This window comes from Macrobrachium rosenbergii, chromosome 17, assembly GCF_040412425.1.
Source record: "Macrobrachium rosenbergii isolate ZJJX-2024 chromosome 17, ASM4041242v1, whole genome shotgun sequence".
NCBI lineage: Eukaryota > Metazoa > Arthropoda > Malacostraca > Decapoda > Palaemonidae > Macrobrachium > Macrobrachium rosenbergii.
This window is the reverse complement of record NC_089757.1, coordinates 22,885,765-22,910,764: the sequence shown is the minus strand read 5'-3', so window position 1 is coordinate 22,910,764 and position 25,000 is coordinate 22,885,765. Positions and strand designations below refer to the sequence as shown.

General features: G+C 35.9%; 1 protein-coding gene across 1 annotated transcript in view; it reads right to left on the bottom strand.

Moving 5' to 3' along the window:
* Positions 1–25,000, bottom strand: part of nwk (nervous wreck) — a 330,585-nt gene that overhangs the window by 85,461 nt on the left and 220,124 nt on the right. The window contains 2 exon segments of the mRNA XM_067119697.1: positions 2,257–2,401; positions 14,267–14,352. Of these exon segments, the coding sequence (XP_066975798.1) occupies positions 2,257–2,401; positions 14,267–14,352 (231 nt within the window).

Genomic DNA, 25,000 nt, shown 5'->3' with positions numbered 1-25,000 from the left:
ATCGGAAATATAGTTATTATACGTATTGTTGTTATGGGTGATGATGTTATTTTTGGTCAGAATAGAAACATTCTACTGGGATTTTCAGTTGGTTTGGTTTGAAATATGTTTTCTGTATATTCTTTGAAAGCTTCATGCTATTATAAACATTATAAAAAAAATTACTTCAATATCACTTTTTTTCATTCATATAGATTTAAATGCATTCTCTCTCTCTCTAATGTCCTGTTCCTTTGAAAGATCCGAATTCATGCCCCAAAGGATTTGCCTTCATAGAACTTATTCTCCTTTTTTCGTAACCACCCCCACCCGCCCCTCCCCGTTGGAAACATTTTTTCTTGTGATATGTAAAAGGAAAATTATTACCTTCATATCAGGTTGTCTCATTTTTTCCGTATCTCGTCGCAAACAAAAATTCTTAGATTTTTTTTCCCGAGCATATTTTTTTCCATTTTCTCATTACTGATGGGAAAATTCTATATCTTTCAGTAAATTGTATGTCGGTTTGTCTCTTTTCACAGGCACTAGATATTCAGATTGTGAGAGTAATATTCATCATGTTTTAGTCGAGGAATTCTGTTTATCGCACAGTTTTTTTTGTACTAGTTCTTTTTTATTGAAAAATATTCTTACTTTTTTTTTCCTACAATGTATCTTGTTATGGAAGGGAATTCCTACCCTTGTTCGAAGTTATCTTCATAGTTTTATGTTCTGATTGTCTATTTCAGATGTCCTGGGGGGTTGAGATAACAGTCACAATACCGTATTATTTGAACCAAAATATTATAAAGAGAGAGAGAGAGAGAGAGAGAGAGAGAGAGAGAGAGAGAGAGAGAGATTGTTACACTTCCCTATATTGGAAAGATAAATTCATATACATTGTGTGTTATGGTTCAGCAACTTGCGAAAACAAAGGCATGTTGCTGTAACTATGAAAGCCTCTCAGAGAGAGAGAGAGAGAGAACATTTTGTGTGGCTTTGTATTCATGGGATGGAGGTACGCTTAAGCTTTTCTCATGCGTAAGGAATGTGTAGATTGCAACATAATGCGACCTGACTTTGTGGCATTGTAAAACTTTCATTATTTTTATTACCCATTTCCCGCTGGTTGGAATCTTTTGTGACGTCGATGACGATAATGACGTTGACTGTAATGTTTCTCTCCCGCTTCATACTGCTATTTTTTTTTTTTTATGATTTGAAATAGTGTTATTTATATATATATATATATATATATATATATATATATATATATATATATATATATATATATATATATATTGATTTTACTTTTTGCGCTTTGTTATTTGAAGACAAAATGATATTTCCCTTTGGTTTGGTTTTTAAATTTAGTCTTTATGTATTTTCAAAAGCTTCATACTATTGCAGGCATATCTCAGAAAATTCTCTTTAAGAGCCAAGATGCTTCAAATTATCATTGCTTCAGTGACTCTGTTTTTATGCTTATAAATTGAAAATCATTCTCTCTCTCTCTCTCTCTCTCTCTCTCTCTCACACTTATGCTCATATAATGTCCTGCTCCTTTGAAAGATCCGAATTCATGCCCCAAAGGATTTGCCTTCACAGAACTTTTCCCCCTTTGCAATACGTCGGCCCCTCCAATAGTTGGAAAAATTTTTCTTGTGATATGTAGACGGAAAATTATTATCTTCATGTCACAGTGTCTCGCTTGTTTTGTACCTCGTCGCAACCAAGAATTTTTTTTTTCCCCGTTGCATATTTTGTCATTGTGTCATTACAGGTGGAAAAATTCCACCTCTTTCGGTCTGTCATAGACGGTAGGTTTTCACATTGCGGGTGTAACGTTTATCAATTTTAGGACGAGGAACTCTTCTACCTTTTCCTACCTTTTTTGACAAATATTCTTACCTTTTTTCCATAGTGTATCCTGTTATGGAAGGAAATGCTTATCTTTATCCTCAAATATATTTTGTCGTGTATCTTGTTAAGGAAGGAAATTCTTTCCTTTTCCTACAGTGTACCTTGTCGTGTATCTCAATGGAAGGATATTCATATATATCTTATAAACGAAAGGATATTCTTACCTTTTCCTCATAGTATACCTTATCGTGTATCTTATAATGGAAGGATACTTTTATATATCTTATGATAAAAGGATATTCTTACCTTGTCCGTGCAGTGTACCTTGTCATGTATCTTTTAATGGAAGGATGTGCTCACCTTTTTGTCCCAGTGCACTTTCTCGTTTATTTTGTCGTGGTCGGAAATTCTTACCTTTTTGCCATAGTGTATCTTATTCTGTCTGGTGATCTTGGCGTCTTCGGAAATGTGTTGATGGAAGACCTCAACAGCGGCCAGTCTCGCTTTCCCCAGCTTTTCGGTCTCGTCAAGCACCGTCCGCCACACGCTGTACACATTCCTGTGGAGAAAAAGAAAATGGGAAATACTGCAGTTTTTCGAAGGAATTTGGAGGTGTTTTAATAACTGGCGAGAATACAGAAAAAAAAAACCGCTTCAGCGTAATGTCCTGCCTTTCATCAACGGATAAGAGAAGAAATTTTTTATGGGACAGACGAATGCTTCCATTTGGATTCTAAATCTTTCGGGTCTTTCCTGCTTGTTGCAGGTGAATGAATGTCGACTTTCTTAAAGTCGTTAATTCGATGTAAGGAAAGAAAGTACCCTTAGTAGAAAAAGTTATCAGTTATAGTACTCCACTGTGGAATACAGTCTCACTGATTTCAGTTGCTAAATTAAAATACATTCCATAAAATCTGTCCTATAGAATATTAGTTCGATTTTTTCTCCTATGGTAATTCTGGTATGTATTTAGTTTTAGTTTGTCTATGGTCTCTTTAGTTATCCAAAATGGTGCTACCCCGAAGGATCTCTGAAATATGAGATTTCTTATCTTCAACTCATAATATTTCCTAAACTCTATTTTATAGGGTCACAAGGTCATAATTGTACTTTTTGTTAAGTAAATATTGTATGAACATACTAAAAACTTGAGAAAACCTGCAGTATTTTGAAAACTTCATTAAGCGTGCTTATTTGATTTTCCAAAGAACTCCTCGCTGTGGATTTGCAAAATTCTGGGATTATATAATGGGCAACCAATTTACCAGGAGACTTATGAACCAAAGATTGTGTGACAGATTTTAGTTTGATGTAAAGTTCTGATATAAGACTTTATACCAGAGTTTACGAAAAGTTTGATAACCCAAGTTTCTTCAAGTCATACCGTGAGTTTCGGGAAAGATAACCAAAGTTTTCATGATCAAATGATAGGCTTCTTGAAATGTTTTAGCCAGACATTTAGGAAGTAGAGGTAGGTCATCGAGAACATCATTTAGGAACTGAGGGACCTCTTGGAACAGTTTACAATTTATGTTGGAAGGCGACTTAACTGTCAAAATCGAGCTCGGTCACTGTAAAGAAACATTAAGCTAATCGACTTTCCTTCATAGGTGTTGACAAGCTTGACTCCCTTGCGAAAGCTTGGTAAATGTTGCAGGGAGGCCGTCAATGCCACGTAGGTCTCGTGAAGTCAGGTATGTTACTATGAACCGACGTCAAAATTTTACGCAGAATTTCTTTCTTAGGGAAAGGATAAAAAAAAAAAAAAAAAAAAAAGGGGGGGTGTTTGTTGTTGGGAGGAGTGAAAAAAAAGACATTCAATTTTTCAAATTCTGGATATTTTGGTAAATCGCAGTATTCCAGATGACTGGTTTTATGCGATGACACACGAGTTTTGTGCGTACCGAAGAGACAGGGCGCGTACCAGTCAACGTAATAAACCAGAAAATTGTAAACGAGGAGGAACGAGCACCATTTTATATTTATCAGTTCAGGGAATCAAATAGTTAAGAAATATTTTGCATATTAGTCAAGCTGAGATCATGCGAACCTTGTAACAAGAAACTGAAGGCTAATTGAGGGGAAGGAGACCCTAAAGATTTCTGATATCCGGAATTGTACAATTCCCAAGAGGAAAACAGGAATCTACCTGTTGCTGAAAGTGGTACCACATGAGCGTAAGGGTGTGAAGACCACAATGCTTTAGTGAATTTTAAGTGACTTCATATGGGGCACAAGTCTTCTCGCATACTCCGTGTATGTGGTGGAATAAGTAAACAAAGTAGAGTCCTCCGATTTAAATAAATAGGTCACACGTATAACAGCTATTAGATGACTGATACTTCTGACTTTATATTCCATGAGATAGAGGTTCTTGAGGAGCTGTCTTTTCTGTAATTTACTCTGAGATATTAATGGCAATCGCCACCCAGGTTGTTTTCCATTTAAAGCATTTTCTATTTTTATCTGTACAGAAGATAAGCTCCAGTAGATCAGTAAATTTCACGGAATGGGAACCTGAAACGGATGGTGTAATTCGTCCCACTAATTACCGGAAGTGCATGAGATCGATCAAGGAAACAAATGTGGCAACCGTAAACGCGAAACGAAATGCGCAGTCCGTCTTTCTAATTACCGGAATTTCACCGAATCAATCAAGGAAACAAATACCTCTCTCCTGGAAGAGATATTGCGCCGGCTGAACGGCGTGTCATTAATCTCCAGCTCCCTTGCAATGATACGTGGAGGCATTGCTTCTTTGAGAGTAATACCGCGGAAAATTAGACTGTCTGTTTGGAGGTACGCGGCTGAAAGCTGTTGATTCGCTATAAATTTCATCGAAGAATGGGATTCCTGTAAGGACACATGTACCTACGATTGAAATGTTTATCACAGAGGTCGTGGGAAAATCACCTCTCAGTCAACTGAGAAATTGTCAAGGAAATAAGTCGAAAAATACTTTACCGAAAGCTATACAAGTAGAAGTGAATAGATCAACTTCGAAATGGCAAAGAAACTAGAAGAAAACCTGTGGCTGAAACTGTTATAACCATCAGAGATATTGTAGAGAAATACTGCTTGTAGAGATATGGGTAATTGGTAATGACAGTTATCACCACAGAAGAAGTCTATAAAGAATGATAAATATATAATTTGCTGCTAATATTAGCAATAGTCAAGAAGTCATTGGCAGATGGAGAAATCTGTGCCAGAACGAACCTTCAAGCAAGCAAACTCAAACCATATTGGTGTGGAAGGTCACGTTACAGTAGCTTTGGCTCAACCCCAAGATTTTAGAAAAGTGGTCATTGCTTTATAAGCCAACTAAATAATATCTCCGGTGGTCCAGATTGCACAAACAGCGGCAGAACGTTCCTCGTTGCTAGACTGTTCGAAATTATTTAATGGAGGGGACCTTGACTCAGCCAAAAGTTAGCAAGGGTGGAACTAGGTCGTAACACCTCTCTACTTCATGAGCGTGCGACGGCATAGTTAACTGTCTTTTGCTAAAAATGGCTACGTAAATCTTGAGTTTTTATTTTTATAGGAATGATATCCATCTGGTGAATAATGCTTTATTTGGAAAATGTCTGATCTTAGATATAGTTTAGATCTCTCTCTCTCTCTCTCTCTCTCTCTCTCTCTCTCTCTCTCTCTCTCTCAAAATGTTATCCGGGGAAGACTTAGTATTTGCCAGAGACAAAATCTCAAGTACTTTAAGTAGATAAAACTTTTGCGACAGAATTATCCCAGATCACGTATGCACCGACTTCTCTCTGTCTCTCTGTCTTTTGTCTCTGTATCACCTTGTCTCATGGTTTAAACTCTTGTCCTAGTAAACTAACTATTCGTACTTTTATATTTTTATTAATATTTTGCAAGTCTTTGTTTTCCCATGTTATATGTTCGTCATGTTTATATTTCATATATCGTTATTTTTATCTGAGCGTTATTATACTTCTTTTAGGGTGAATATCTTTTTCAGCATATGGTCAGGTTATTCTCTGATAGATCATTTGCACTCTCCTTGTTTGATGAAAATTTGTTCAAATTAAGAATAACGATTAGCAAAAATAAGTAGGATTGTCTTTCCTCTATAAGGTGAGAGACAATGATCTGTATGGCTTTGACTTTTTTACGGTGTTTATATGTCCATTCATTCATATATATATATATATATATATATATATATATATATATATATATATATATATATATATATATATATAAATATGCATATATATATATATATATGTGTGTGTGTGTGTGTGTGTGTGTGTGTGTGTTTTATGTATGTATGTATCTAAAGTATGTATACAATGTGTCTGTCGTTTGTCATCAATTTAAACGGAATTGGTTTCGAGAATAATTACTTTCGTTTCCAATTATATTCTGACATGTTTTTACCAAGATATCTCATTTTTCAATCGTAGAAGATACACTGCATACACGTAAGCTCCTTGTATATATCTGACGCTGTTATGTTGTATTGCAAACACTTTGAAACTAGAAGAACGATAATGGAAAATAATAATCATTGACTTCATATCATTTAGTCCATTGCATTCGTGGCAAGGCTCAGAAGCTTCTTAAAAGTATTACTCTTTTTGAAACCCCCTCTCTCTCTCTCTCTCTCTCTCTCTCTCTCTCTCTCTCTCTCTCTCTCTCTCTCTCTCTCAAGAAGAATTTTCTTTCCCTACCGTTTTTTTCCTGTTAGAAGTGAACCGAAACAAAAAGAATGTTACTAGAAAAATTCACCCTAAGCAGAGATTATTGTAATCTATTTTGTATCGCTAGAAATGAGAAATTATTTCAGATACTTTTAGTGAATAAAAATCTTCTACATTAATACTGAATGGTAATTTTAAAATGGATTGATTTGCTTAGTTTCCTGCTAAAGAAGAGTCTGTGAATAAAGACGAAGTTTTAGTGTTATCTAACATGATGTAAGGAACCTGTTTTGTTTTAATTTTTGCGCCGGCTGCCGTGATAGGCAACTTAAGAAAGGAGAGGGAAAAAGTGCACGGTATTGCCCAAAGGTAAATGAAGATGACAGAAAAGAAAACTGAAATTAAACTTCATTTGTATGATCAGAAATGGTTCTCTCAGCCAGTCAGGAATTGTGTTATCTCGGCAAACAGTCATTGCCTGGCTGTTACGCTTGAAACCTCAACTGCGAGAAAAAACACTATCTGAAAACGTTTGCTGGAAGACACATCGTCCTCTTTCAACCTTTGCTTTGTAAGATAAACAAAGATCCCTGAGGTATTGTAATGGAGAGGTTTTACTTCCTCCTCCTCCTCCTCCTCCTCCTCCTCCTCCTCCCCTCCTCCTCCCCTCCTCCTCCTCCTCCTCCTCCTCCTCCTTCAGTTCATCCTTCTCTTCACTCCTTCTTTCCCCAGATCCTCCCTCCTTCTTCCAGAAAGAAAGTGACTTCTCATGTCAACCGCAGGGATGAACTGCAATCAATAGCAGAAAGGCACTTAAAGGGAAATTTAAGTGCGATTGTTTGTGGTTGTTCATTGTTCCTTTTCCACATCATTTCCACAGAGATCAATGTTAAAAGTTGTTTTGTATTTTAGTAATGAACATACACACACCCACACATAATACATACATATGCACACAAACATATATATACATGCATACATACATAATTTTGCTCTTTGCGATTGTTACAGGTAGTTGCACGTGTGATTTCCAGGCCATTCAATTCAAGTTTCGTTTGTCCTTTTAACATATTTTTCTGTGGGTAAGGTGTTAATTCTTCATGAGGCCTAACCCACCCGTTGCATCCGTGTCAAGGGTAGATATGATTCGTGCGTATCATGACTGATTAAATCCTTCTCCCCCAAGTTGGTCTGCATTGTGTATATCAGAAAATTATGATTAATCTTGATATGAGATTCATATTTTTTTCGACAGTCATCACTTTTGGGAACGAAGTTTGTCATTCCAATCCAATTCATATATTTTACAATTTGTTTTCAATTAAAGCAAGTGGTGTTTATTGGCATATGCTCTTTCAAACTAATTAAATCATTGTGGTTATGCTATCCCCTTTGCCGTTGAACAAAGTTGTTTAGTGTAAGCAGTTTGAGTACAATTGGGATTATGGCAGAATCAAGTACAGTATTAGATAAATATATATACATTCCTTCTTTTTTGATATTTGATTTTCAAGAGCAATTTTTGTATTTGTTGTAAATTCACTGTCATTATTCAGCAAATCGATTCCAGTCCCCCCCTCTCTCTCTCTTCTCTCTCTCTCTCTCTCTCTCTCTCATTGTAATTTCCTTTGGTTGTCTTACTGTCTTAGTTGAATTATCTGTGTATATACCCCTTATTTAATTGTAGAGAGCACTATTTTGCAATTGGCAGAATGTATGACCTAATACGTGAATGGAAGGATCAATTGTTGTTTTGATGCTCCTTAAAGATGTCGTTGAATCGAGGACTTTCAAAACCTTATTATTTTATTTTCAACTTGATGATGTGTCAGCTGCATAAAATCCTAGATATGTTCTTACCTTTGAATGTTATTTCACAAATTGTTAAACGTATTGTTTATATGCATTTCGGCTGCTACCGCAAAAAAAAATCAAGAAGTCTGTGAATGTGTTGTCTGTACACATTGCAAGAACAGAGAGAGAGAGAGAGAGAGAGAGAGAGAGAGAGAGAGAGAGAGAGAGAGAGAGAGAGAGAGGTTTCATGTTCTTCTAAATGCTATTAGACTTTGGCTTATTGATTTCATGGGTACTGCATTATTTGTTGGTTCACTTTAACCTTTAATTCGTACTCCTCCATTTTAGTTCATTTTAAAACACATTCTCCCATTTTAATCCATTTTAAAATGTATCCCTCATTTTAACTCATCTTAAAATTATTAAGCTTTGTCCTGCATGTGACAGGTTTGGCAATTTTAATTTACAATGCGTCGAGTTCATATTTTACAGAAACGCATATACTGTATGTTTGAAACCCCATGTCGCTTTGATTGGAAATATCATTTAATGCCTTCTGTTATGTATTATCAATCCATACTTTGCTAAAGGAGTACGGTGGGTCCGTAATATTTCTTAAAGAAAAGCTTTACTTGTCTAAGGAACTGTTATACTAAATTGAATTCTGGTGTTGGTATAAAGGATCGGAAATCGCGGATAATGTACGACTGTATGTTAGTATTATAATTCATGTCAAAAAGAGTTTTGTGTTTGGAAAATTCTCACAGTTGGAAAGAGTCGAGTATTGTACCGGCTTTCTTCTGTTGTCGACAGTATTCCTATTTTTATTTTTTATCAAAACTAGTTTAAATAACAGATGTTCGTTTAGCTGGAGTCCATATACATAATATTTTTAGAATGAATAAAAAGGATGACAATATCGTAAGTTTTAATTGTACTTGACATAAATTGTTATGAATGAAGATATTACCAATAAGCGATAATATACTGTAAACTCCTCTTTATAGGGGAACTTTGGGAAGAAATTCCTGAAATACAGAATATGATTAAACTTTTGCAATTAAGGCACAGACCAACAGGGGACGAGAAGCGCGCTTGCTTGTTTGCTTGGACGGTTGTCAGAAGGAAACACTTCTGGTTTAATATGACACGATAGATAGACGGTATGCAAATACTGGATAGATAATTTTTTAATGATTGAATAAAGGTCAACAAAAATGTATATCGTCAAATATGTAAATACAAGAGTAGATTTATGATTTCAGTATAGCACGTATTGTGATCCAATAATAGAAAAATTCAACACATGATATTATTAGATTTTAGATTCATTTATTAGTACACCAGTAAATTTTGAATGAAAACTTCAGGGAATGCTGTGTGTTTATATACAACTGTAAATATTTGATTTACAGAAGCCGAAGGAAATCGCTATCGAAAAAGCATACGAACTAACTTCTTTTCACCTACGCTTTAGGTAAAGTGTATAAATGTATGCCTGTGTAAGTGTATGCATGTATGACTGGGTATAGCTATCACCACCCGGGTCGTTGTGTAAATACATATATATTTTTAGATATTTTTGTATGCAATTCTTTTTAAACTTATTTATTTATTTTTAGTTTTCTATTTAAATTTATTACGGCGTCAATAACTTAGATGCTGTAACGCCAGTTTTAATAGACATAATTAATCAATCAGTCAATCATTCTGTACTAGTTATTCGTATCGCCACAAATATCGCTCGGATGTCGAACTGGAGAGGCAGACAGAAGGTTTATTATAGTTTCTTCACCTCGCCTCTCTTCGAGAAAGTGAACCTTTTAAAACTTTCTTCTGTTCCTTGAATTATTTAACGAGGTTTAACTATACATTTTAATTAACAGGCAGTTTTGTTGTCACTTTAGATGGAAGGCTATTGACGCTTTTTCGGCGTGTTAAATAAATTTGATTTTCTTGGATAGATAAGACTTGCCTTCAAGTCAACTTTTGATCCATCGTGCAAAGGTTTAGTCATAGTCCTTCCTTTTCATCTTGATCATGATTTGATTTTCTCGATGATTATCTTTTTGGGTTTCATGGCATGAAGTCATGACTGAGAATGTGTGTAGGTTAAGTTTAATAACTAAAACTGTTATATATATTTATATATATCATGTATTTATATATTATATATATATATATATATATATATATTTATATTATATATATACATACATATATATACTGTATATATATGTATGTACTGTTTATATAAATATATATATGTATGTATATATATACAAATATATATATGTATATATGCATATAAATATATATATATATATATATATATATATAAATATATATATATATGTATATATATATATATATATATATATATATATATATATACTGTATGTATATATATATATATATATATATATATATATATATATATATATATATATATAATGCGTGAGTGTGTAAAATTGAAGATGGGTTCATAGTGAGCTGTGAGTTCTGTAAGTATATAAGGATGAGAAGAGAAGATTAGAAACAGCAAATGGTAAATGAAGGAATGAGTAGTATAGAGAGAGAGAGAGAGAGGAGGAAGGGCGAAAAGATTGTCTTGCCTTGAGTTTGTTAAGGATGAATGTCATTGTTTATTAACATTCACTTATGTCCACCTAACTCTGTAGTTGAAACAGCAGTCTATTATATATTTAATAGCAACATTTTGCTCTGTAAAACAGCCAACGTTCCCTCAGTTTGTTGTTGTGCGATACTTTTAGTCATTTGTACAAACTCAAGAGTTTTACGGTCCAATAGAAAAATCTACGAGTTCTCTCCCCCTTTTTCCTTTCTTTTAACTTTCTTTCGTCATAACGAAAGGTCAGTTTTCACTTTGTTTATGTTTGCCCTGCATTGTTCCTTTTTCCCTTTGTTTTGTCGGGTCTCCTTGTGTAATGGAGGAATGGGGATAATTGCCTGACCTTAGTCCATTCATGTGGACATTACTATTGTTTCATGTTGCGGGGAGACTTTTCACCTCTGCGCTTTTGTGTGATATATATATATATATATATATATATATATATATATATATATATATATATATATATATATATATGTCTATATATATATATATGTATATATATATATATATATATATATATATATATATATATATACATACATACATACATACATATATGCATATATATTTACATATATACATGCACACATATACACATATGTATGTGTGTATGTGTGTCTGTAAATGTTTTTGTTTCTTTGTTAATTAATAATTGCTAGTAAAGTTTTTTATTTACTCTTATTCTAATCCTTTTATTCCACACACACACACACACACACGTCTTTCCAAATTAATTCCTCTATTTTCTACGTATTGTGTCCAATTATTCTTTGCCTTTTCTTCTTATTTTTTTTTATCGTCCTTGCAGAGTGGTAATATTAATAACTCTTCGTCTTTATTGCACTGACTAATGCTTCTAGGAATTAATATTCAAACTGTTCCCTCTTTTTTTCCTTTACCTTTCGTTTGATTTTAAAGTATTGTAACTCTTCTTTTGTGCATTTCTATGAACGAGGGGATATTATGTCCCTGATGGAGGGGACGTCGAGAGCTGCTGCAGACTCTCTTTTGACTCCTTTTGAGACTCTCTTTGACTCAGCTCTCTCTTTTCTCTATTGCTCTCTCTACTCTCTCTCTCTCTCTCTCTCGGAATCTCTCTCTCTCTCAACTCCTTTTATCCGAATCTTTTTCCCATCCCCTTTTATTCGTAATGTCTTTGAATATGTTTTTCAAGTTTGAATGTAAGTATTTCAGGTTCACTTATTTTATTTTCCAAAGAGGTTAAAAATTTGTTGTGGTTTTACCCAGCAATATGTCCAGTACCTTACCTAACGCACTTGAAGCAGTGGCATCCTTAATGTTATGATAGCCATAATGTAAGATCGGAAGGATTATAACTTTGAAAGTTGTTAGGAGGATAATGAGAGGGATTGGAGGAAAATACTGCAGTTTGACATTTGTCGACTTAATCCTTATTTCAAGTTAATAATAAGCTTATTTCAAGGTAATAATAAGTACTAAAGAAGCTTTCTATGATGATTCTTATGCCATGTATTTAGAAGATGCGATATTTAATTCCGGTAATTCAAGGTAATTCAAACTTACTTGAAAAATAGAAGGATCTGCTCTATTTTTATAATCCACAATAACATGAAAAGGCGCAAGGCTGTGCAACTTTTGGATATCTGTTAATATTATTTTGGGAATGTTGCGTTATTGCACATTGTGTGTTGGCCTTCATGTAAAACAGTCGAATAAAAAAACACTGAGCATGGTGCCACTCTATTTAAGGGCTGTTTATGAAGCGAAAAAATGAGAGAAGTAGCGTATTTTACAATGCTGATGAAATAAAATGTCGACAAACAGAAGGGGGGAGGGGTGAGAGAGCGAGGATCTAAATCTATTTGAACCCCGTAGAGTAGTAGTGCCGTCGTTGCACCTCACGTGGTGCACTGTCAGCATTACTAAAGGTTCTTTACAGCGTCCCTTCATCGCCTAGCTGCAACTTCTTTCACTCCTTTTACTAAACCTCCGTTCATATTCTCTCTCTTCCATCTGACTTTCCACTCCCTCTAACAACTGTTTCATAGTGCAACTGAGAGGTTTTTCTCCTGTTACACCTTTCAAACTTCCTTACTGTCAATTTCCCTTTTAGCGCAGAATGACCTCATAGGTCCCAACGTTTGGCCTAAATTCTATATTCTGTTCTATTCTAAAGTTATTTGAAGTGTTTTTTTTGCCATTTTTTCCTCATTGTAATAAAGTTCGATCATGCAGCAATCCTAGTCGGAGCGAGGAATCTTCAGACTCAGTCTGAGTGGCGTCTTCTGCGGGCATTGCAGTGTCAGTTGGTTTCCCAACTATGTTCTTTATTTCCCGTTTTCTTTTATTCCACTGTCGTTACTTTGGATTTTCTTGTTTTTCCACCTTCTATGGCGCCTACTCTGTGTTTCATATCATTTTTCCGATTGCTTTTTTCCATTATAACTTTTTATTTACGTCTCATTTGCTCTCAGTTCAATATTTCTGCAAAGTTTTTTTCAGTGACTTAAAAGTCGTTTTCCACCTGGAACCCTTTATAGTCGTTATTTTATAAGGTAACACTGCCAAGTAGTATAGTCATTTTCAACTCGTAAACATCTGGATGTGTTTTCAAATAAGTTCTTTCACTGAACCTAAAATAGCTGGAACATTATATTAGACACGAAAGATCCTTTATTACCTCTAACAGCAAGGTTATGTTTTTGTTTGTGATTTGTTTTGCTGTCTGTGTTTATTTGCTTGTTTTTTGTTTTTGAGAATTACACAAAATATTTTTCTTGAAATTATTATCTTTATGGAACTATTTTTTCTTAGATACAAGAAATATTTTCCTTCAGGTAAGAAAAATGAGTCATTAGTAATTGCTTTTAATCAGTTAATTTTCAGGCTTTGCAGTGATCCATTGCCACTTGCACCAGCTCTGCAAGGTCTCTTGCAAGTGTTAGTAACGCTTGGTTACTCGTAAATTAATACATGCTATTTGCATTTTTTTGTTTTTCCTTCTGAAGAAATAAATAGTGAACTCTCTCTCTCTCTCTCTCTCTCTCTCTCTCTCTCTCTCTCTCTCTCTCTCTCAATCACCAGATTGCATGAGTGTATAAATATACGGGTACTTACACTCGCTTTACTACTTACTGGTGTTTTTCAAGAAAACAAATAGAAGGATTTTCGTCCACCATTCGGTAAAAAGATAAAACCATAGGTTTGCAACCAGACAAATGAGCTTGTAACCAAACAATCAAATAACTGTTACGCATGCAAGCAATGTTTACCTCCTGTCAGATTAATACCCTCAACATATATTTGTTTGCCATTTGTCTTTCACGGCGAAATGACTTACCATGCCTCGGACCCATCTTCCAGTCTAATGTCCGGAACGCACGCAATTTTCCTGTTCTGGTAGTTGGCTGCGATTTTGCACAGTGCCTGCGGGAGACAAAAGAAGTGGCTGTTAGTGATGCACGAGAGACGGGAAAATTGATGAATCGTTTTGTATAATTAGAATATCAGTCATTGGGTTAACGTGCTAAGGGAAAATAACAAATGGTTTATAATTGCAGGCCCAGAATGGATGAATCGTGTGGGTAATTTTAGTTTTAATATTTCTCTTCGGTGCAAAGTAAACAAGTAAAAAATGCGCCGAAGTTTCTTCGGCGCAATCGAATTTTCTGTAAAGCAGCCACAGCGTATAATCAAGGTCACCGAAAAGAGCTCTATCTTTCGGTGGTCTCGGTATAATGCTGTATGAGCCGTGGCCCATGAAGCTCTCAGCCACGGCCCGGTAGTGGCCTATCCTATATCGTTGCCAGAAGCACGATTATGGCTAACTTTAACCTTAAATAAAACAAAAACTACTGGGGCTAGAGTGCTGCAATGTGTGTTTGATGATTGGAGGGTGGATGGTCAACATACCAATTTTCAACCCTCTAACCTCAGTAGTTTTTAAGATCTGAGTGCGGACAGAAAAGGTCGGACGGACAGACAAAGCCGCCACAATAGTTTTCTTTTACAGAAAACTAAAATGGAGTATACGATTTAGAATCCATGTTTCATTAAAAATTACGGCTACATCGGCAGCAGCCGTAATATTTTAAAGGAACACATATACGAGAAGGTTTCCGTCCTAGATATACAAATTATTTAGCATCCTAAATAACTCAGACCTGACTATGTTCTTCACTCATCCTTTGAGGGCAGCTTTTTTTTAAGGTAAATTTCATACTCTCAGTTGCTCTTTGTATATAAAACTTGTCTGTGTGAATTGTGTTCCTGGTTAGGCGTGGAAAAATACTTTATATCGAAGCCTTGGAATTCACCAACTCCTTCTGATTGCTTGAGTTCTATCATCTTCCCGCTTCCAAGAAGTAAATCTATCACCTTCTTCGAGTTTACGTCCTACTCCCCTCCCCCCTTCTTTTCTTTTCATTTACATCATGTCTGGTAGGGTTAAGCAAAGGGATTCAGTGTTGCGACATTTAGGATCTTTTGGAGACTGTGAACCTCCGCCAAGGCTGATAGACACAAAAGTTCCCCCTCTTTTCCAGAGGTTACACTCTGATATCTCTCAAAATGTAATCATCTTGTGCTAGCCACTGGGTCCACCGTTGATGAAATTTGCGTAAAAATCAAACTAAAGGAACGAAAAATACAACTTCTTTGGAGGAAACAAAAATAACACGAGCGATCATCACCTCGGTGGATGTATAAATCAAACTAAAGGAACGAAGAATATAACTTCTTTGGAGAGAATAACAATAACACGAGCGATCATCACCTCGGTGGATGTATAATATCCCTGAGTTGCATTCATGCATACAAAGTCCAGATCGAGTGTTTATGGGATGACTCTTCGAAGAGAATTCACATCAAAGGAAGCTAATTAGGCGTATTAATTCTGAATTATGACTTTAATCTATAATGACCAGAAGTTTCACATGCATCTTACTATTTTTTTGCTCGTAGAAATTGAAAAAGACTGAATCGCTATCTCCTCAAGTGAAGCTGAACTAGTATAGTACACATATTTTAAGTTTAAAATTCGTTGTTATGTGGGATAGTGATATCAGTACAGTGCGACAGCAGGAAATTGTGCTTTAAGTGAAGAAGCCTTAACGACAACAGAATTGAAAGCCACTGCTTGCTGGATGCGATGAGTATTTGCCTTCGTAGTGGAATAAGCCTTAGTACTTAAAGGCAAGACCTAAGCATTTATAACACCAAAGACGAAAACCTTCGCACCCTTGAACACCTGAAGACTTTGCTGTGGAAGTGTAGCGCACTTCACACATTGTCTCTCAAACGGGAGAAGTTTTGCAAATAAAATAATAAAAAATGAATGAACATTACTTGAACTCAAACGCCAGGGGAGTGTGTCGGTTAAACTACTGTAGAACTCTAGCGCTTAAACTGTAGAATCGTTTGCCTTATGATTGCTGGAACCCAGTCCACAGAAATGTTGGAAACCGTTGGCATTTGGACACAAGCCATTTTTATTTTTCAAATAATAAAAGCCTTTTCTAATTAAAAACTGGAAGGGATTGCCAGTGAAACGCCTAACACTCTCTTTGTTTAAAATATAGTAAGTGTATGACGCTTGAACACGGAATTCCCTTTTCTTAGAGTAATGAATTCCTGTTTCTGTGAATTGTTATGTATTATTATTATGTCCTGGCAGTATAGCTGACTACCACCGCGCAAGCAGTTAGTTTTAATTAACTGACCTGACGCTTCACCAGCTGCAGAGGATGAATTTAGCAGTGGCCAGTGTTTTTCTTTTCCTCGTGTTTATGTGTGTGTATGTACTGCATGTTTATGTTTTTTTGTATATATATACACATACATACAGTATATATATGTATATATTCATATATATATATACATAAACATATATGTATATATGCATGTATGTGTGTGTGCGTCTGTGTGTGTGTTAATTTCTTTAATAAAACCTGATAGAAAATATTAGAATAGGGGAGAAAGTCAGCCTGTTAGTTCTGTATATTATGTTTTAAATTTTATTTCAGGAAGTAGATACATTTGTTATGTACTTTCAAAGCTCAAAATAAAAAAAAGACTTGTTATAAATAGAAATGATTACCAAAAGATGAAGCCCATTCTTTGAGCTGGTTATCAGTTCATAGAAGTAATTAGGTTCTTAATATCTTGCAGTTTTAGAAAATAGAAATAAGGAAGCATTTCTCTCTCTCTCTCTCTCTCTCTCTCTCTCTCTCTCTCTCTCTCATTCGTTAAAGCCGAAAAGATTTTGACGAAAGAGATTTCGAGTGTGTACGCTTAACGAAGCAAAGGACGAGATAAGTGGTTCATTTGCTGTAGCTGGCGTCTGAATAATGATTTTGAAATGTTAAGATTTGTATTTATTATAGGCAAGATATATATCCATAAACGGTTTAAGCATTTGTACGTTTGTTCAGTATGTAATATGCTGAATATATGATTTTTTATAAAATTTCATACACACACACACACAAAAACATATATATATATATATATATATATATATATATATATATATATATATATATATATATTATATATTTTAAATATATATAACTATATATATATATATATATATATATATATATATATATATATATATATATATACATATATATATATATGTGTGTGTGTGTGTGTGTGTGTGTGTACGTATGTATCTTTGTACATATATATTCTGTCAGGGAATAGTGACAGAAACACATGTGACGCCACAATAAATATATCATTAAAAGTACATACAAATGTCTTTGGCCAGTGAAATGAAAATCAAGTGTTTTGTATTTGAATAATGACGGTATGAAGAGGAAAAAGATAATAACAAAGGTAAAAGTGGGTAAAACCGGAGATGTAATTGCGAAAGGAAGTATTAGGCTCCCCCTCTTTTAAAAAAAGGAAATTAAAAGACAGAGGAAAATAAAAGCAGGAAGACAGGGAAAAATTTTTATTAGACTTTTATCAACTGAGCTTTCAGGACAGTGCATGGAAATTGCATTTTTTGATGTCACATTGAATAGAAATAATTAGAATTAATGACGTGTGTATGTATGTTCAAACAAAGTTGATATCTGGAGGTAGCAACGGACAAAGGAACCATCGCTAGGTATGTTTTTATTATTTGCAATAGAAATCTCCGGACCTTGTGTTGAAAAATGTTCCATCACTTCTCTGAAATATTTTGTAGGCGTTCGCTCAGTTCGTAAACAACGTGGAAAGTACTTTTATTTCCTTGTTATTGACGGCATATCGTTACGGTTAGTAAGAGTTTGCGTAAATTGTTTGCCATATTTTAAATGTAAGCGGATTATTGTATAGGATGTATGTGTACAGTAATCCATGTATACTTGAATTATGGCTAACAATTTACGCGTTTACTTACTAACTGGGACTACGAGTCGTTAACAGCAACGTGAACAAATGCATTTTCCATGTTTTTTCGAATTGAGGGAACGCCTACAAAATATTTAAGAGATATGATGGAACATTTCCCAAAGCAAGGATGTATGTATAGAGTATGTTCCATAATAGACATTATACTGCACAATGTTAATAATAAATAAAAGTACCACAGTGGCCACTTCCACAGTCATGCTTTAACTGCTAAATCGTGGATGAAACCCTGTGCAGAAAAAATTGAACTACTTTAGTTGCATCGCGCTCTTACATAGAAATATCATCAGTAATTCACTGAACCCCTTACGATCATTGCATCCTTTCCAATACCTCTTTCACGCCATATATTTAGGGCTTTCGAGGTTCTGCTCTCCTTCCCAACTCTTGAGTTATACACTCTGTTCATTGGCTCAGTTCTATGCTAACCTTTTTGCCACTTCCTTACATCTCCACATTTCTCACCCTTTCCGCTCCCTTTACACCATATGAAATATGCAATTTCTCAAACAGCATCAATCAATCTGTATTTATTCATTGTACACACCGTCCACACTCCACTTCCATAAGGAGAATTGAATAAACATTCCCTTCATATATTCCCACTTTGGCTTCCATAGACAGTGAAAGCCTTTTTCTCAAGGTCTTGCACGCACTCTGCTACCATCCTTGCATCTCCTATTCTGTAACTGGACGACTTCTCTCATCCTATCTTCATCCATTAAATTTACTTTCAGACCTATACAGAATGAAACACTGACATTCTTCTGCAGTCCATATTAGAATTCATTACTCCATCCTCCTGGTTTTCATTTACCCTCCTAACCTTATTCTTGTTCGTATTTACACTTTCTCCTCTTGCAAACACTTAAATCTTTTACCACTTTCTGCAATTTCTCTTTTCAGTAGCCTCAGTCAGTACTGTCTCATCGATCAACCATTCTACACTTCATTCATGAATATTCGTGTTTGGAAACTATGTTTTTCCAACAATCAAACACTTTATTTTAAAATCACCTAGCGCAACCACCTTTTCACATTTGCCAGACACAGGTTTAACCCTCCAGAAAAGATATTTATTTCTCCGAAAAAGATATTATTTCTCTGTTATACTTTTCCATTTCTGGCCAGTGTACTTCACAATTGCAGCTTTTTCTCCTGTCACAGGCTTTCTTACAAGACATTCTTCGAAAGAGCACATAATATATGGTCTTCATCTGTCCCTATTCTTCCTGACATAGCACTACCCTTCCTTAGCTCCAAGTCTTTCTGCTATCTCAAACACAAGCTATGGGCTTGTTGGCCCCAGTGCCTGGGCTTTTGACCTAAATATCATACATCCATCCATCCATCCAATCGTTTACACTCTGCCTTTTCGCCTTGCTAAGTGCCAGAGTTTCTTGTCTTTTTCCTGTGGAACAAATCATTTGGCATACATCTCTTCTCTTTTGTCCCACATCCATTCGCAAAGAATCCCAAGATACACACGTACACACAACACACACACATATACATAATATATATATATATATATATACACACATATATATCTTATAATTACAATTACGACATTCATAATAATATCTATATAGTTCATAATTTGATAAATCCTTAAAAACAATCGCAGCAAAAGTTTACTTTAGGAGAGTAAACCAACTAAAATGAGAAGCTATAAAATGTCGAAAATCTTGCCAAGAGAGTCAGGTTGAAGGGCGTAACCTTAATCATTGTAAACGACATTTTCCTAATTACGGAAGATTTCCAAGAACCGAACTTGTTGACGGAAGGATTGCTAATGGGGGTCAAATCCCTCGGTTTTACCTGGTCGGAAATTATGTCCTCGCCCGGAGGAAAGATGTTCGAGGAGAGAAAAAGAGAGAAAGAGCGAGGGAAATTAGGGAGAATCTCTAAGAATATTTGCTGAAAGACTCTTAAAATTTTTTTTTTCAAAACAGACAGACAGACAGATAGAGGATCACATGGGGTCTTGTTGTTAAAGGATGTATTGTTAAAAATGGTCAGAAATTATGCATTCTCTTCTCGTTTTTCTCTCACACACACACACAAACTCTTTCACATTCATAAACATGTAAGTGTGAACTTATGTGTGTATGCACGCGTAGGAGAGAGAGAGAGAGAGAGAGAGAGAGAGAGAGAGAGAGAGAGAGAGAGAGAGAGAGAGAGAGAGAGACATTAATTTAATCTATGTGCTCTGCTGTCGCGCCTGGTAAAAACATCACTTGGAAATGTTATTTTTATTACCGCCGTTCATCCTTTTGAAACAGCTGAAGTTTAAAGGGACAAAAATTATTTGCCCCATAAATATCAGTTTTATTGCATTTCTCCTTTGAAAAGAGGTCCAAATAGTTTTAAGTTAATTAACTTTCGAAGATAGATTCTGGACATTAACTCATTGCAAGGATAAGATAACATTCTCTCCTTTGTAACCAATTTTAATAGCTTCTTTTGACGCCAGTATTTCGGATTGGTAAATAAGTTAGTGGATTTGTTAAAAAAATGGCGTTTGTTTCGAAACTTTTGCGGATTCAGAGTAAGCCTTCCTGGTTAAAGACATCTTTTAAATTAGATATGAACTATCATATGAGGGTAGTTGCACTTCAGAAAACAATTCCTTCCGAGATAGTGCGTGCTGGTCGCTGCCTGCTCATCTCACAGCGGATGTCACACTGCTTATTAACAGAAGGTGTTAACCGCCTCTAGTCAGAAAGCGTATAACTGTATCATGGCGCTATTATGCATGTTTACAGTCACAAATTGAGGCTTTATTATTAGATAATGCTGAATGCGTTGGTGTAGCCGAGTATTTTGATCGTTTTCAGTTAAGTGCTAATTATTTCGTTATTCATTTGGTTGTGATATTTCATCGGTACTTAGTTTTACTTCGACCATCTGTAAAAATTAGGTCTATTTGACATCTGTACATTGTAGGAATTTAGACATTAGAGGTGGAGTGTTATGTCGTTAAATTGAACCCTTCTGAAACTAGAAGGTACATTGGACAGTATTGGTCACTAAACAGGCAAGATGCAATAAAATATTTTCTTCTGGTCTTTCCTGTGATAGCAGGGGATTTCATAAGAATCCTAGTCATCTTTTTAGACTTGCTTTCACGAAAAGATACATCTCATTTATGTCTCCTAGGGTTAACGTCTCTTGGAAAAGTGATTTTTTTAAAGTCCATTCTTCGTCTTTTAGGAAAGCTGAAATTGGAGTTAATTTTGAAGGTCAAACTTTCGCTTAGCAAGATACGGTTTTCAATTATAAGGATAACGCTGACGTGTAGTAACGTGGCTTGGATAAGTCACTGGTCAGAAACGTTGGATTTTAATCGATAACGAAAGGCGGATTTAATGATCTTCCAATGCTGAAGCCGACGTCAGCGCCGCCGACGTGAGTCGCTACTTATTCACGGCACGTTGCGTGGGGGCGAAGAAGGCTCCAGACGGTTTGAGGTCACTCCGAGAGGAATGAAGATTATAAGGGAACGGGGCTTTTGAAGGATTAAAAAACACGATGAATATGAGAGTGGGAGAATGGTTATTACAAGAGGAAGGTGGAATAGTACGGGTACAATGAAGGGGATGAAGGTTCCCCAAGACTGCAAAGAAACGACCTTATGAGGAAATTGCGGGAAATGACATTATAGCAGTTACACGGTGACCGAAATTGCAAGGGGGTCTGCTCGTTCTTTTCTTTCCTACTTATTCCCATCTACTTATTCCCCTCTCCTACTTTTTCCCCTCTCCTACTTTTCCCCTCGCCCACTTTTCCCCTCTCCTACTTTTCCCCGTCGCTTACTTTTCCCTAGCTGCTTTTCCCCTCTATCTTTTCTCTTAACTTCCCCCTCCTTTTCCCCCTATCCTTTTTCCCCTCCCACTTTTTCCCCCTCTCCTGCCAGCTCATGCGAGTGATTGATTGTATTCCATCCCGTTCAAACGTTGCAATTTTGAGTCAGGAAGGTAAGAGTAGGTAGGCAGAATAATTTTTTATTTTTATATTTGTTTATTTAGGCAACTACAGAGTTATCTTAAAAACAGCTTTGATTGTTGTATTGACGGCCTTACTTAATGAAATTCAAATGTATTTCTTACTATGGACTTGACTGTAGCCGCGTTCTCCCTAGTAATGTAACGCCACATAACTTACAATCAATGACTTAACCACGTTCTTATTCTCGTTATGCATGCACGTCTGCGATATCTGCTCTGTAAAGGACTGCAGTGTCTTTATTTAATCTACTCCATGACTCTGCAGCTTTTCTTAAAAGTTCGCTGAAAAATACTTCCCAGACAGCCTTGGTTAAAATGAAAAAGAAGAAAAGTCTGCACATTGAAGATTCTCTGCAGACGTTAAACTCGCTGATGGTGTTTCGAGACCCGAGACGTGGAGATCATTAAAGATACCAAAAACTAGAGAAACTTAGAGAGAGAGAGAGAGAGGAAAGGAGAGTTTTTACTGGTATTGCCGTTGGCCATTTCTATGTGAAACTGATAATAAGAACTATAAACTTAGTTATGTTATGAGAGAGAGAGAGAGAGAGAGAGAGAGAGAGAGAGAGAGAGAGAGAGAGAGAGAGAGAGAGAGAGAGAGAGAGAGAGAGAATTTTCACTCGTTATTGAAGACAGTCCTTTGCTGAACTGACGACATAAGAGACAGAGAGGGGGGAATTATCCCCAGTCTTTGTTGTGGGGTCTGGTGGGGCTGGGGATCGATGGAGGTGATAAGGCCTATTCAGTTGCTTTTAAGAGGCTGAGTGTGTAACCAAGTCTTCATATCTATTTGATTTTCTTCCCTTTTCTATCAGATCACTTGGGAAACTGGTTCCGTTCTATCCCATCGAAATGGTCCGGATTAAAGAGGTAGCTTTTGGTAGAATCTTTTTTTCGACTGTTTTGATTTGCTGATGAATTGTATTGAAAATGGCAATGGCATTGGCGTTGCTACATTAGATTTAAATGGTGAGCAATGTCTATGGTTTCGTAGTCTATGTCATTCTCTTATTATTAGTTTTATACTTACTACATGCATGTAGGTGTGAGACGCTTAGTGCATTTCTGTATTTAAACCTATTGACCAATCTGCAGCGTTCTGAAAGGCCGCCGATAAGGGACTTCCCAGACAGTTTGGGCTAAAATGAAAGTAAAAAGAGAAAGAAAAACTCTGTACATTGTGGATTCACTGGAGACGTTGAACTTCTTGATGGTTTTGGAGACTTTGGGTCTCATGAGACGTTGAGATCATTAAAAGATCTTTCGAGACCCCAGAGAGAGAGAGAGAGAGAGAGAGAGAGAGAGAGAGAGAGAGAGAGAGAGAGAGAGAGAGAGAGAGAGAGAGAGAGAGAGAGAGAGAGAGAATTGTCTTGGGTCATCAGAGCTTGATTCTCTGCGAAACTGGCTGCTTATATTGTCAATAGCCGTCTTTCTCTTTCCCGACACTAGGAGGACAGCTCAAGACCCCTTTCTTAAGTTTGAGCTTTTGAATATTTGGATTATCTTCTTCAAAATCTTAAATTTCTTAGTTTGCTCCTTTGCAGTTCTGGTTATTTTATGAAGCGTTTTGTTCGGGTTGATAAGAAGCATATTATTTAATGTCAAATATTGTTCGAGGCTGTCAACTTTTAATTTTTCTGTCGTCCATGCGGTCATCCTTTACATATTAGCCTGAGTAAAATTTATTCCCAAAATCTTGTCCATACTTTCATTCAGTGTCAGGCTTCTCATTCTGCAAATGTTTTATTCCTTTCACTAGTCGCTCATTCTTCTTCTCACTCTAAATGTATAATATGATTAGCGCACGTGGCCTTTGTCCTTACCTGTAGAAGTTTCTCATAACATAGTAAATTTTCATTCGTATATTTTATTAGTACTAGATTTCTAAATGATAAATGGTAAATATAGAGGCTACAATTTTCAGTTTACTGACGTCACAGATACACATGCTGTTATGGCAAATACTAACCATACTAAAACGCTCTGATTTTCAAATAAAATGTGATCTAATGGAAGCTATTTTAGAACTTTAGTAATCATGAGAAAAAAAAGCAATCAGTCTGTTGACGCTGTGAATTCATGTTTGATGGAGTTTGAGGGAGACTATGCCATAACAGATTTTTTATCCGTAGTACGAGGGAACGTACTAATTCTCATTGTGTTGAGAGAGAGAGAGAGAGAGAGAGAGAGAGAGAGAGAGAGAGAGAGAGAGAGAGAGAGAGAGAGAGAAACAGCTACCTTGGAAGATAATTCGGGTTCGTAAAGCATATCTGTGATCGCTCTTTTGGCAATTTCTCTCAGACGGATAAGTTTTAAGTGCTGAATCTGGAGTGAGAGTTTCCTCTGGGGGATGGGCACTTCTTTTCCAAGAGGAATACGGCCTGATTCAGGGTCAGCACAGGAATATGAAGTCTAAAGAACAGGTGCAAATTGTAAAACGTATCCCTTTAAAAGATAAGGGGTTGTAATGCAGGTTGCGATACGCACAGAATTTATTACTTACGATTGATGTCTAACTAGTACAGCTGCTACTAATGTTTTTATTATTTAGGACCGGAAATATGTTTGCTTACTTACTTTTTACTACCGAGGCCTATGGCAACCAATTGCCCTTTTCTAGTCAGCACCGAAAAAATTTTGTTTAAAGAATAGTAGGTAAT